At 39.9% G+C, this 14679-nt stretch overlaps 2 protein-coding genes across 5 annotated transcripts in view; one reads left to right on the forward strand and one right to left on the reverse strand.

Moving 5' to 3' along the window:
* stom (stomatin) overlaps positions 1–9622 on the forward strand; it is a 13344-nt gene extending 3722 nt beyond the window's left edge. The window contains exons 4-7 of one of the 2 annotated variants that reach the window (XM_034897303.1): positions 1354–1436; positions 1676–1879; positions 6104–6238; positions 7597–7829. In XM_034897303.1, the coding sequence (XP_034753194.1) occupies positions 1354–1436; positions 1676–1879; positions 6104–6238; positions 7597–7785 (611 nt within the window). In that variant the 3' untranslated portion in view covers positions 7786–7829. Of the gene's footprint in view, positions 1–1353; positions 1437–1675; positions 1880–6103; positions 6239–7596 lie in introns of both variants that reach the window. The other variant, XM_034897302.1, reaches the window with a different exon arrangement.
* Positions 9623–9940: 318 nt separating this feature from the next.
* The window catches only part of gsna (gelsolin a), a 22051-nt gene continuing 17312 nt past the window's right edge, over positions 9941–14679 (reverse strand). For all 3 annotated transcript variants that reach the window (XM_034897298.1, XM_034897296.1, XM_034897299.1), the window contains 5 exons: positions 14243–14417; positions 11959–12080; positions 11318–11395; positions 11161–11221; positions 9941–10752 (listed from right to left, as the gene is read on the reverse strand). In XM_034897298.1, the coding sequence (XP_034753189.1) occupies positions 10583–10752; positions 11161–11221; positions 11318–11395; positions 11959–12080; positions 14243–14417 (606 nt within the window). In that variant the 3' untranslated portion in view covers positions 9941–10582. The remainder of the gene's footprint in view (positions 10753–11160; positions 11222–11317; positions 11396–11958; positions 12081–14242; positions 14418–14679) is intronic.

The following is a 14679-nucleotide window of genomic DNA, read 5'->3' on the forward strand; positions in this document are numbered from 1 at the left end:
GGCCTTACTGTACTTTCCCACCCATCCCCTTCTTGCTTGGCAAGGTGACTAAAGGCAAGTCATGGTAAAGAATTAAACCTAAAAATGTGTAGGCCTAATAATAATAATAATAATAATAATAATAATAACAAAGTTCAACCAAGTGGCATGCTACCACTTACAGTAGACACCCGTTCACTGGGCTATGTGGGCTCCCAGTCCACAGAGCCATATGTCTGCTAATGCTACTGCATATGTTTCTGTTCAATGTCTGAATTATTTAATCCTACTGTTCTCAGTTATGTGACTTTTGTTTTGAAAGGCAGTGTATTTGTTTAAGTAAAACATACTCCCATGAGCAATAATTTGCATACATCTCATAACTCACTGTCTTCTTATCTTTGATTTCTTGTTTTACGGGATCTAAAAACCAGGCAGTGTCCTCTTAAAATGCTGAGATGTGACTCCTCAGAGTGCCATGGGACTCTGTAAATGACAGTATGGAGTAATAATAGCTCTCTGCCAGCAAACTTCACATTCCTGAGGAGATGGAGGAGCCAACGTCAAAGTTGAATTCAGCATTTGGTTTCCTGTAATGGCCCTCACCCTCACCCTCACAATCTGGCTCCCTCTCCTACTACAGCTGTTTACATTTAGTGACATCAAAAAATTCCCTGTATATTAAGGTTGAAACTAGCTCACCAGGATAGTTTGTCATAAAATGGAAAGGCTGTGTTTGGGAACATTTCGCAGTGGTATACACTTCTCTTCTGCCATAAACAGAGATGTTTATTGAAAGCACAGCTTTTTCAAGGATGCTTGTGTGTGGAATTTTCCACTGCAACAAGGTGGTTTACAGAGTCTGTGTGAGAGCATCTGAGGTCTCTTTACTTGTCTGACAGGAAATGTAATCGTTGAGAATGCTGCAAATGTCATGAAAAAAAACGGCAAGAGGAGACTGCTGTTGTCTTCCGTTCCCCCCCCCGAACAGATGGCTGTGATCTCACCATTTAAATACACAATATCTTGACAGAAATGCAGCCCACCAGTCTCAAACCCTTGTGGCATTAATGTTTGCTAAATGATTGCACACCTAGCACATGTCTGCTTCACTCAGGCACATGCCTGGTATTGTTTAATGCACTAATTCAATCATTGTGACTTGAAACAGGCTTATGAAAGCTGCAAATATCCGCAGCTTTGCCTGGCTGTCAGCACAGCTGCAGTCTTATAAAGAGAGAGCTTGACTTGGCCTCATGCCAGAATTTCATTCATCCTGGTGTTTTCAAACATTTGTGAAGACGCTTCCTCATTATTGTGTTTACAGTGGCTTTAGTCTTTGTTAAAACTATTTGAATGCTTGTAATTCCACAGGGCTGTTCTTCATCTTGCCGTGCACTGACAGCTTTATTAATGTGGACATGCGTACCATCACCTTCGACATCCCACCGCAAGAGGTATGACATGCACACTTCCAATTACATTAAACAAATACTTTGTCACATTCACAGTAATTCCAAGGACATCAAAATAATTGTGCAGATGGATAAAGCCCACCAGTAATGCACTCGTTGGCAAACCAGACAATAATTCAAATGTTTTGAACAGTTCCATGGAACAATTTCCTTAAAACATCACAAAACAATTTCTACCTCTTTATTTTCTAACGTGTGTAAAATCACTATCCCGCTCTCAGGTTTTAACCAAAGACTCTGTCACAGTGAGTGTTGATGGTGTGGTGTACTACCGGGTCCAGAATGCTACTCTGGCTGTGGCTAACATCACTAATGCTGATGCTGCTACACGGCTGTTGGCCCAGACCACCCTGAGGAACGTCCTGGGTACCAAGAACCTGTCAGAGATCCTGTCTGATCGTGAAGAAATAGCACACAGTATGCAGGTATGGTAGCAGTTATACACACTAATAACTGGCATTGTGGTCCAAAACAACATGCTCCCCAGAAATGTCAGTCTGTACATACTAGGGCTGTCACATTTTGTTCTAAATTTGCAATTTTTTCAAATCATGGCGAAAAAATAAAATACTGACTAAAATTCCTGACCATACACATCAGAATTCACTTTCTGCATTACCTATATCATGCCCTATACACCTGTCAGTAAACTAAGCTAATAAATGAAGGACACTAGGGAGCAAACAAGTGGAGCAACGTCAATTGTACAAGACAAACTGTGTATGAAACTCTGTCTGACCACAGACGTGTGAACGTTGCTGGCAGCACATGCAAATGCAACAATCAGAGCTTGGATCTCAGACTCACGATTTACACTACAGGGGTTGCATTGCATTTGAATGAATCCAAATGGGTTTGAACTACTATGAATTAGTCATAGACATTGTGCTTTTTTTAAATGCGATATAGGTTGCGATGGAAAAAAGACACTTTTTTACCAGATTACATAAATAGCTATATTTTGAAATAATAAGTAATTCTCTACTACAGGGGTGATGTTATAGGGGAGTGCATCTACATAGAAAATCAAAATGAACTTTTCTTATGTGTATGTTTCTTTGTTGAACTTTAATGACTTGAAAACACCAAAGAAAATTGGTGCTGTGATTAACGTTACTCTTCTGAATTGATTTTGGAGAGGGGAAATTGGGCAACAATACGCTGGTTGACTGATATGACACCATTGTATTCATATAATATCAATCCAGGCTAAAGTAAAGAACATTTATAATGCATGACTGTTGCTTCCTCTAAATTTCAGGTTTTGGTCAACTAGTGGGGCCTGCTTGTTTGTTAGATGGATTGATCAACATTGATTGTGATTGGGGGATTGCTGTGCATGCAGAGCTGCATGGTAAACACTAGCAACACACTGTGTATCCAAGAACACTTAAATAAGTGTAAATTATGTTGTATCAGAAACAGACTTCTGTAGTAAATTAGTGTTACGTTTCCATCATCGCGCCTTCGATCTGTAACTTTAGTTGGGACAGACGCCTTGTTTCTTTAGGCTAACTATATTAGCTTTAGCCTGGCTGGTAGCATCTTTATGTGGTGAAAAATGGCAAGGAAATGTTGTTTTAACGTTGCATTAATCAGGTGATATATTTTGTCTTTGCAGCGAACATAAAACACTGATTACTGTAGCTTCACTAAGGAAAAGTATGTGCATCACTGTGTTGCAATACTTTTCTACATGCATAGAGCCTCACTTCCTATAACAATAAACCCTGTTGGACTATCGTGACGTCACATACACACGCCGTCCACATGGCTACCTGTCTTAATAATGTAAAAGGAGAACGGTGAAAGTTTACTTTTTTATCAAACAGCAGAAAGGTTTTAGCGTCAACATCGCAACGCCCTGTTATGTGACTGTCGCGCATGCACACATCACAATGTAGACTAAACAAAATATAGTGTAGCCCTTTTCCTCTAGTAGACACTTCTAACGTCCACGTCTGTGAGCTGTGTCAAACTAATTCCTTATTAAAGGTTTATGTTATGTAGTAGGTATTTCACGTTTTTAAGCACACAGCTCTCAAAGTTGACCCCTCTTCCCCAGCTTAATGTGCCAGAGAGAGAGAGCTGTGGTAGTTGGGCAAGCTAGAAAGTAAAAGAAGAGAGGGAGCGACAAACAAAGCAGTGAATCGGAGGCATAAAAACGCTATTTTCTGATTGTTTTAGGGGGGCCACGTTCTAACGCACAAATTAACACAGACTTCCGTGGGAATGTGCCCCTATGCTGGAGTTTGTGTGAATGCCAAAGTTCATCCTGTTTTTCTCTGCCAGTTAGACTTGTGCGTCGGTATGAGAAGCTGATGGATAAGGCGGCGGTATTGGGAATGAGAATGTGGCCGCACACCCTGTAAGCTGTTATTGGCTGGGGGTTACGTGCCCGAAAGCTCTTTTCTGACGCCCATAAACGTCCCACACTCAAAAAAATGGAAAATGCAGGCAGAGGGTAGGGTCTCTTCAGATGGAGATACCACCACTCACCTTTACTATGTCATAATTGATGATTGAGAGGAAATATTTCATGTACAGTCTTGCCTCTCAAAACCCAACCCCTCGTCCAAGTCGTGAGAGGTGGAAACAGGTAATGTACGGGATTGCCAGGCAGGGCAAAATATGGTGGGTAGTTTAGCCACCCGGCCACTATGGTAACCATGAAAGCCTGCCTGGATGCACCCAAAACATGCTGGCTAACGGGGCTCTGGTAGCTAGGTAAACCAATCATCCACTTAGTGGAACAAAAACAATTACTGAAACATTCATGAAAAACATTTAGCAAGTTTTGTAAGTGAAAGGTTTCTCTCTACAGACAGACATGAAGCTGCATAACTAAAGCCGAAAGGAAGTTGCACAGCTAATCCCCTCCCTGCAACCTAACACACCACAAAGATTTGCGCCTGAAACATCCAAACAATGTATCAAGCTAGTAACATTTTCCAGATAGCAGACAAAACATCCTGGGAATCTACTGGCCTAACACAATAACTAGTAATGAGCTCTGGTAAATCACTAAACAAGGACCGATTGAAACAAAAATCAAACGCAGGAAACGCAGCTAGATTGGGCATACAGTGAGAAAACCACCCTCCAACAAGACCAGACAGTCCTTAACCTGGAACCTGCCAGGGTAAAGAAAGCCAGGAAGACCCAGGAACAGCTGGAGAAAGGTTTGTGTAGGCAGACCTCAAGGAAAAACATCATAATCCTAGAATGAAGCAGAGAAGACTGCTGAACCAGCTGGAGAAAGTTTATAAATCACAGATGCTCTTTAAAAAGCAAAATGGGTTAAATAAATTATAAGTCTATACATTGTTTTTAGGATGATAATAATACATATTACACAAGTTGAAGTATAATTTAAAGCTGCACTGGTAAATATTTAAAATTCTGTCATTTTAACGGCATCTCTTAAGGTGACAGAGCCACAGAAATCTCCCAGCTCTGCAATTGCACTAAAAAAGGATCCATCTTGCTAAAACCTAATCTCTTACATGACTTGATGCCAATCCTTCAATGTCAACGGTCAATGTGCTGACCTTTCTTCACTGTAATACAGTTCATATGATTGTTAGAAAGGGCGATGTAGTAAATCTGTTGTTCTTGAGAGAAACTAAATGGCTAGACCCCTGAAATAATGGACTATAAAGAAAAATGCAGAAAACGCATGGAGTCTCATATTATTGCCTACATTTATTTTTACTGACTCAAACAACACAGACTGAGGGGAAACAGAATGAAGGATTACAGTGCCACCTTGCTTAGAGCCAGTTTACCCCAACTCAAATGGCATAGTGTGCATTGCTGCCATCATCTGGCCTTGGCGTCTGGCTGAATTGATAGGCTATTTGGATAACAACTTTAATCACACAGTTGATATTTCAGTGGGTCAGTGATTGGATTGCTTCAGCTGTATCTGTGAGCCAACAGTATTTCCTTTGCTGCTGCATTAAGAGAATCAAGATTCAATCAAGAATCTCTGTTCAATAGCCATGGTTGTTACAGCACAAACATAAAACACAGTGGCCTTTTATAGACAGATTCAACAAGCGTACCGCACAGCCACAGATGTTAATTTTTGCTTTTGCAGTAGGAGGTTTGTCTTCTTTGATTACATTTAATACGAACAAAGCTCCATTCCCCAACAATGCCATGATACCAAGTACAGAGACCTATCTGTTTTATCGTTACAAGGTCCTAATGTGTACTGTAGTTGGTGATCTCAAAACATACTGCATGAAGTATATTGATGCATACAAGGGAAAATAAACAAATACTGCATTACTACGATCCTCGTAGGGGTTGCAGTTTTATGTGTGTAATTTTAGGATTGGTACACCAACTGTGCTCTTAATGTAATTTCTTTCTGCAAGAGTGAAGCATGCGCCAGGTTGACCTCCATCTGCTGGACAAATTGAGAAATGCAAGAGGCTTTGAAAGGAGGGAGTTTTGGACTAATCTTGGTCTTTAAGGAAAGGAACTTCATCTAGTTTTCTTTTGCCTTCATCATCATCACATCAAATTGTTGCAGTGCTGATATATAAACGTGTTGCCAGTTTCTGGCAAATGCTGGCAAAATGAGATATTTCAATAGAGAAACTTCAGAAAACATGTTGAACACTTTCTGTCTCCTTCAGTCCACTCTGGATGATGCTACAGACGACTGGGGGATCAAGGTGGAGCGGGTGGAGATCAAAGACGTCAAGCTGCCCATTCAGCTCCAGAGAGCCATGGCTGCTGAGGCTGAGGCCACCCGTGAGGCCAGAGCCAAGGTAAGGTGCTTTTGTTCAGTAGAACAACCCCAGTGTTGTAATCAGTCATCACCAAGAGCCAAGATCACCATTTGTTAAGGAGGGGGTTAACAGTAACAAATTAGAAGTGGGTCATATTATTAGTTTTATTTAAAGCGGAAAGGTTTTCATCCAACTGCAGTGATAATGTCAAGACATAAAGCAGACAATGCACAGGGCAGGCAGTTTAGTGATCTCCCTGCAGTTGTGGTGTTCTTCAAATCCGAGACCTTCAAAAAGTGGTCCTGAGACCATGGGCGTAAATCTCATCCAACAGTTGGAGAATAAACATACAATTTCTGGAGAGCAATTTTTGAAGGGGACACAAGTAATACAGTTATACTTGTAGTGGAAATGTGTACACAGAGGAAAGCCTTAATGCTAACATTAGTGTAGCATGGAGACTGTACTATTATCCTTCTTTTCCGGGTTTCTCTTTATTTAATGAAAAAACTAAATTAACCAAAATATTCTTCTTTAAAACCATTTATTTATTTTTAAGTTTACAATCAAGCCACAAAACTACCTTAAAAAATGAGTTATTTTGAAAAAGTGACCCCAAATAAAATAAATGCAGTGCTTTTGTGCACTTGTTAAATTAGCTGATCATAATGTAAGTTAGTGAGTCACTGGTAAAGCTCATCTGCTCACCCTGAAAGCCACACACCCCCAAAGATATTATCTAAGCTCAACACACTTACCTGAGACTCTACACCTGACTGTCCCTGGTCTCCCTGTTCTTTAGCTGAGACTCTACACCTGACTGTCCCTGGTCTCCCTGTTCTTTAGCTGAGACTCTACACCTGACTGTCCCTGGTCTCCCTGTTCTTTAGCTGAGACTCTGCACCTGACTGTCCCTGGTCTCCCTGTTCTTTAGCTGAGACTCTACACCTGACTGTCCATTGGGGTTAACTGCAGCAAACCTACTGATTAGCCACTTAACATCATATTGAGCCAAACACAACCTGTAGATCTTCAATGTTGACCCTAATATTGTTAATATTAAAACTAAACTAAAAGTAAAAACTAATATTAGTTCACACACATAACATTAGGCTTATTGCTGTGTTAACGTTAGTTGTATTGGGTGTATTTCTATTCAACAGGCTGTTAAACAATCTAGGTAACCTCTAGATCTAGGTCCCCCCCCCACAGTCACCTATTGGCAGCTAAACAACTGGTGGCCGGCGTCCCGGAGCTCTGAAACTGCTAAAATAAATCCCAATCTCCCCCCCCGGAAACACACACCCTTTTTACACAGGTTTTTATTGAAAATGTCTAAATATTGGTTTTGTGCAGACATGTCTCACCTTCAGTCTCATTCCTGTTTTCTTTTGAAGGTGATTGCAGCGGAGGGAGAGATGAACGCGTCGCGGGCTCTGAAGGAGGCCTCCCTGGTGATTTCCGAGTCTCCTTCAGCCCTGCAGCTGCGTTACCTTCAGACCCTCAACACCATTGCCGCCGAGAAAAACTCCACCATCATTTTCCCGCTGCCGATGGAGATGATGCAGGGCTTCATGAAAAACTGAGTAGGAGTCTCAAATCACATTGTTCACATGCACACACACTCAACTTACACACACGTATTTCGGCCTCTTGTGTCTATTAAGCATGTCCCTTTGAACCAGCATTGCTAACTGTGGCTAACCTAGCTAGAGCAAACCCCACTGAGATAACAGTTAATTCCCTCTTGTTGTGAACTGGAACGCGGTCCACCTGGGTGTGACATCATTCCCAGGTCTGGCTTCCAACTCCTGAGGTAAATGGAGCACAGCTGTAGTCTGCATTCAAAATGTAAAAAAAGAAAAATGCAACACAAACCCTAAGTGACCATGGAGTGGATCATCAATTGGATCCTTGGTTACTTAATTCCTAATTGGCATTTTGTTGTAAAAATGTAACCTGGTTGCGTTACTCAGATCTTTTCTTTCCATCTTGTACACTGATCTGTTTGGCCAAACAGCCAATCAGAAAGCCGATTCAGTGTGCTCAGTCAGCTGAACGGCTGCAGAGTAGTGTCAACTACAACCAACGGTACATTTTGAGTTTCAATTTAGATATTAGCTGCGCCATTGAACGTTGTCAGTGAAGTTTTAGCATAAATCTCATTCCAATCTCAGCACCAAACTTGCATTTGAACCGTTAAGGTTCAAACGTGTACCAGGACGTACAGTATACTGTACGCTCTACTGATTATCATCAGGAGAGTGATTATAGAGTGATTATGTAAAGTTCTTCCTCTGCAATGGCCTAACTTGGTGCATTGCGTTATCACATGCTAACTAGCAAGGAGTTAGGCAGAGGTGTTGAAATTGCCCCTTCACAAAGTAGGGATCGGTAGGAGTGACATGCAAATAATAACACCGAAACACACACACACACAAACACACACACAGACAAACACACACACACACACACACACACACACACACACACACACACTCCTTTTCTCCAGTTGCCAATACTTCTGTCATGGCTGAGAGGTTAACAGTCAGGCTGGATGTTACTTGTATATGTTTACAGTATGCTTTCTATCATTTACAGCATATTTTACATTCAGAAGAATAGACCTCAAATTACCATAGCATTGACTCTGCAACAGTATCAGCTACACTAGTGGTACTGTGTGCATCATAGGGCTGCCAGTTGTTCCTATTATTTTGCCTTTACCAATAAAGAGAAGCGGTGGCTGTTAGAAACTTATCGCAAGACAAACGCCTTAACTTACTGCCATTAATTCTTTTCAACAGCCTAATATCATATTCCTATGCATTTACAAAAATAACTAATGGATTTAATTTGTCTAATTTATCTAAGCAACAATATTTTTTAAGCAACAAAAATTATATTTCTATATCACATACGCTCTTTCCAGGTGCAAACAAGCCAAATATGTTAGTCTTTGTGTTTTTATCTTTTAAACTGACATGTAGTCCTTATATGTATTCCTCCCTTTAACATACAAAGAACAGAAATGTTAGTAAATGTTCGTTAAAGTATGTATGACTTAGTAGTGTTACTATATACTATTTGTATATATAATATAATTTCAGAAATGTGAAGTTTATTAAAGCTTTGCTGTGACTAGACAGAGTTTCAGGTTGGTGAAAACTGAGTTTAAAGTAGCACTATAGATTTTTTAAAATTATTATTATAGACTGTTACAGAATTTTACTACAGTAACTCCTGTATATTTGAGTTGCTACAAGAGAGAGAGTATTATTTTGCCACAGCTAGATAAAAAGAATCTTGAGTAAACTTGCTTTAGAGTTTGAACTCTGTTACAGAGAGGAGAGGTGGTTACATAGTACACATAGCAGGACATAGTGATGCGGATCACCGAGCGTTTGTGTTCAGAGAAAGAAAAAACTACATTCAAACTCACTCATTTGGCTTTCACAAAAGCCCTGCTCATTAAATCAAAGCAGCGTTTAAGTTTCTGTCTTGGGAAAAATGTTAGACACATCAATTATAACGCTTTAAAAAAAAAAAAAGTTTCATTCAGAATTCATGGTTGTTTTTTTTATACAGTTTGCTAATGTTTGATATAGTTTTATCCTGACATTATACAACTAAATAAAGACTTTAAATAAAACCACTATCAAAAATCATTTTTGTCTATGGAACTCATTGTATTAGAACAGTGTTGCAAATGTTTTTAAAAGCAGAGGCATCAAACAATGTACATTTTATTTGGTTTTATTGAAATTATAACAGGGGAAACCTTAGAAAATGTCACAGAAGACATAACTGGTTTGTAAAGCAGCAAAGCGTTGGTTTCCCATTTAAAGTTTGCTATTGCATCACACAAGCTTTCCTGGGCATGCATCTGTGACATTTAAAAAATAAATATAAGAGGCATTGAATGTGCAAACAATTATCTATAAAGGCATGCTCTGGAACAGTACCTTTTTATAATAAAAAAAGCAGAATGCCTGTAAACTAGGAAAGAATATTAAGGCATCAGTTGTATTGCTTTTTATAAGCAGACTTTTCTTGGCAGTGAGTTCTCCAATGTCGCCGCACACAAAGACTTAGTTGTCCTTACATTTCACTAGTGAACATGTTTTATTGTCAAATTGGCTTCAATAAAAGCAGCAGACTGTATTTTAGTGCAAACCCTAGAGGAAGCCTGTGTATTTGTTAAAGCTCTATTGTGATTGGTCGAGACAAAGTGAATTAAAACACCGCTTCATCGACCTGTAGCCCTCACAAACAACACAATAGTTACAAATGTTTTCTGGCCGTATTGGCAGCTAAAGAAAGTGTCATGATTGGAGCTCAGTGCTTGCGGTGGAGCAGAGGGGTCAAAGGTCAGGTGAGATCTCACAGGGCCAGATCAGCCATGGCGCGCTCCAGGGGGTCGCTGGTCCAGTACTCGTGGTCCCAGCCCAGGAACCAGCCGGTGAAGGTGGGCGGCTCGAAGCCCTGCTTGATCTTGACGATGGGCGTCCTGGGGTCCCTGTTGGCCGGGTCAGTCTCGATGTAACGGACCGCTGACGAAGACAAGGAAAAGCTTGAATTGGTGCTAGGAGTCATGGAGTAAAGTTAAGTCCCAAATGCACAGCGGAATAATGTGCATAGCACAAGCTATGGTGTTTGACAGTATTATCTTTAATAAAATAAAATATGTCATCTAAAATAAGATTTTATTACTTTTTTGTATAGTGAATATGGTCTTGATGTCCCAAATTAAAATATGACATGGGGCAATTTAAACTTTGAATAAGAAAAATGTTTGAGGGGTTACAGCAATGATAATTATTTAAACCGAAATCAGAAAAGTCAGTTTTGGATGCCAAAGGATTGTTGTGAAATACAATTAAAATGTATAAAGGGAAGTTCTGGTGACATTTCATTTTTTTTTACGGATAGATATCCTGTTTTCCCACAGATGTCCTTACCAGACGCCATCGCTTCCGTCTTCTCTTCCTCTTGGGCCTCATTTCCGATCCAGACAAATACCTGAAAATGGGAAATTTTACTGTGTATTTGTTCCTTTCATTGCAGTGACTTAGCTCTGAATCTGTCAGGTACAGACAAAGCTCTGGTTTTCTTTACCTGCTCCCAGGAGTCCAGGATCATGACATCATCAGTGGCCAGGTCGTCTTGGGTCATCTCCCCGGGTACCTCCTCAATCTGAGAGGAGGACAACGAGTAAGTGGAGCTGAATTGATGTTGGACATTTTTTGTGATGAAAGCTGTTAACTGAGTTCTGAGAATTATGGAAGCCCATTTTTGCAGATATGATGAAGAAAAAATATTCTGTAAGTCATTATAAGAAGAACCTTTTCAAAATAATGAGAAACAATCTCAGAATAATGATACACTTTCTCAAAATAATGACTTGTGTCTTAGTTTCTCAAGTTAATAATTGTATTTTAAGATTTTGAAATGTTTTTTCATTATTTTGAGACACTAAGTTATTTTGAGAAAGTGTCTCATTATATCTACTCACGGAATCTTTATTTTTATTTATTTTTTATTTATGTAATCAAGCCTAAAGGCGTCAATCATGAATTATCCAGAGCAGCTGTCAATATTTCAGTAAAGGCAAGTTGTTAATAATTACTAGGTCTCAGCAGTGTTTAGCTCAACCACTACTTTAACTATCTGCAAGGTAAGTTACCAGAAATTACGCTTCTGTGAAATTAGTTTCACATAATAAAGGACTGCAGAGGCAGCTGAAACCAAAGACTTACGATGAAGTTTCCAGTCTTATTGGAGCAGGCGAAGAGTCTAGGTGGGTGAGCGTCCATCTTGTCCTTGAGTCTGGTAGACGTGCGATAGTCTGCCTTTCCTCCCAGAGCTTCCCAGAACTGATCTGAGGACAGGCACACTTCAAGTTATTATAGTTTTATTTATGTAAACATGAAAAAGCAAATAAACACCTAAAGAGATTGAAGCAATAGTCCTTACACTTAATCCTTATTTAGCCTACATATGGCTAGTGATTAGCTTCATAGTGAGCAGACACACGAGGGTGGTATCAGTCTTCTCACCTAACTCCCAGCAAGAAAGCTAATTAGTATTTTTCCAAAAATGTCATGCCATTGATAATTAAAGCTAAATTCAGGGAATTTTTGTGGCCATTTAGGGATGTTAAAAAAATGGATTTGACAAATTGCCACCTTTTTATAAAGTTGTTATGTCTAACGTTAACTCAATAGCAAACAGTTACTCACCCAGCAGACACAAAGAGAGAGCAACATTAGCATTGGAGTAATTGTGTCTGATTAGCTCTGGTTTGCTATCTGGCTCTTTAGCTGCTAAATGCTCCACTATGTTCCCTACCTAGTAGCTAACTGTTTATGTTTGGTGCTGAGAGTGAACCATACAGTACATCTGCGGTTAAACAAAAACTATGTCCTAAAAGATGCTATAAAAGCTCCAAAAAGCTGCAGTCCTTTATGGGTTTGTTGCTATGAGCAATTCCTTTTCACAATACAAAGGTTCATTTGATCCAGGATTTCTCCCAGTATATTGCAAGCCTGGTAGCACACCGGGCCTAAGTAGCCCCCCACTGCCTAAGTTACTGGGAATTATTTTGTAATGTACTTTTAAGACATTTTTAAACAACAGTTGCCGTGGGGGTGCTGGGTTGTAAACTTAAGACTTCATATTTTCAAAATCTCTAGGCACTGACTTAATCTAGAGCCCTATGGCATCGGTCATATAGCTTTTTTTAAAGTGCCCATATTATGAAAAAAAACATCCATGCTGTTTTGAGTGAGATAAGCGTTTCTGCGTGTATCCTGCCTTCAGTCTACGGGTGAGTTGGTCAGAATGGGCAGGGCCATCCACGGTATCGGCTAATACATCTGGTGTGTGCTAACCACTTTAACTAATAACACATCAGCTAGCTGTTTCTCCAATTTCGATCAGTACAAGGCAGGATAATCCAGGAGGCTTCTTCTAAACGAGAGCGCACTTCCAACTTTACGTGGAACACATGCAGACGGGGGACATGTAAGTAGTTCTATACAATTTCTTTTGTAGAACTCGAGTGTGATGTAGCAGTGTTTTGCCATTGAGAACAAGGGGGCTAGTAGCATGTGCGACTCCCAACAAAGACGGGATAGAAGTGTGAGGCCTCACTCTGTGGCTAAAAGAGAGAGTTTGAAAATGAAACCATGTAAACCTATTCTGGTACAACCTCAAAATACAATTATGAACCTGAAAATTCACATAACTTGAGCACTTTAAATTCTCATCTTCCCAATTGTGTTTATGATAGTGTTATCACAGAAACCATTGGGCTTTACAATAATGCTGCCATCAGTCTGTCAGCCAGGCCGTCTTCTTAAAAAGGACACTTGCCATTGGAATAAACAATTTTTCTGCGGAAACCTTGTGATCCATTTTTGATTTATAATAAATAATTTTAAAAAATGATTAGTGCAGCTTTACAGGCGTACAAAGCAAATACAAAATGTTTTGTTTTTGAATTAATATTAATTTGTGTCAAGGTAACTACATCACTCACCTTGTGACAAATGATTCACACACATTTTGTGTAAATTCATAATAGGAAAAGTTATAAACTATCAGCAAAAGCTCCCAGAAATAAAATGTTGAATTACTGTTCTGTTGTCTCCGGCAGCCCTCGGCTGAGGCCAGTACTTAAAAAGTGTGTTTATAAAAAATGTAATTTGTTATGTTTTAGCCTGAGGTTTTCTATTTGAAATTGTTAGCAGAGAAGCCAGTTTCTTCGTGAGCTTTGAAAGCAAATCACAAGGTTACTGGTAACATCTAAAGGGGTGATGCAATCAAATCTTCTTTGCTTTAATATAGATGAACCCAAGCGCGTACTTCAGCTGAGATACAAAAAGAAAACTATTAAGCTTCGCATGAAAGGGCTATTTTACCAGCTTGAACATAGTTCGTAGCTGATACAGGAGTACGTTAACTGGTGTTGGGTTTTAGTTTAACTCAAAGGCGCAACCTTTTTTTATTTTTTGTTCTGTGTTCATCTTTTTCCCTCACCAGTCTCTCCTCCCTCAGACAGCTCAGAGGCTGACACTCCCAGGATGTCACACAGCTGCTGGGCTCCCTGCTTCTCTGTGTCACTGGCACCCACGCCCATCCACACCATGGAGCCTCCAGGGGTCACCAGAACAAAAGCATCGTTGGAGTTCAGGTTGGAAGACGCTGCATCAAGCTACGTGGACGCAGAGATATTGTAGGTTAATGTGCAGCAAAAATACATTTTATGTAGTGATGCTGGTTTGTATTAAGCAGCCAGACTTTATTGAGGACCATGTTTGGTTGTAACTGCCAATGGATTGAGATGAGTTTGTAGAATCAACAGAGGCTGGTGTTCATCTTTCTTTTTGTAATTGTCAAAATAATCCCATGCAAAGGTCCAAAAATGAATGCTTTAGTCTGTTTTGTTTGTGTGTGTGTGTGTGTGTGTGTGTGGG

Source organism: Etheostoma cragini, chromosome 16 (genome assembly GCF_013103735.1).
Source record: "Etheostoma cragini isolate CJK2018 chromosome 16, CSU_Ecrag_1.0, whole genome shotgun sequence".
In the NCBI taxonomy this organism is placed as follows: domain Eukaryota; kingdom Metazoa; phylum Chordata; class Actinopteri; order Perciformes; family Percidae; genus Etheostoma; species Etheostoma cragini.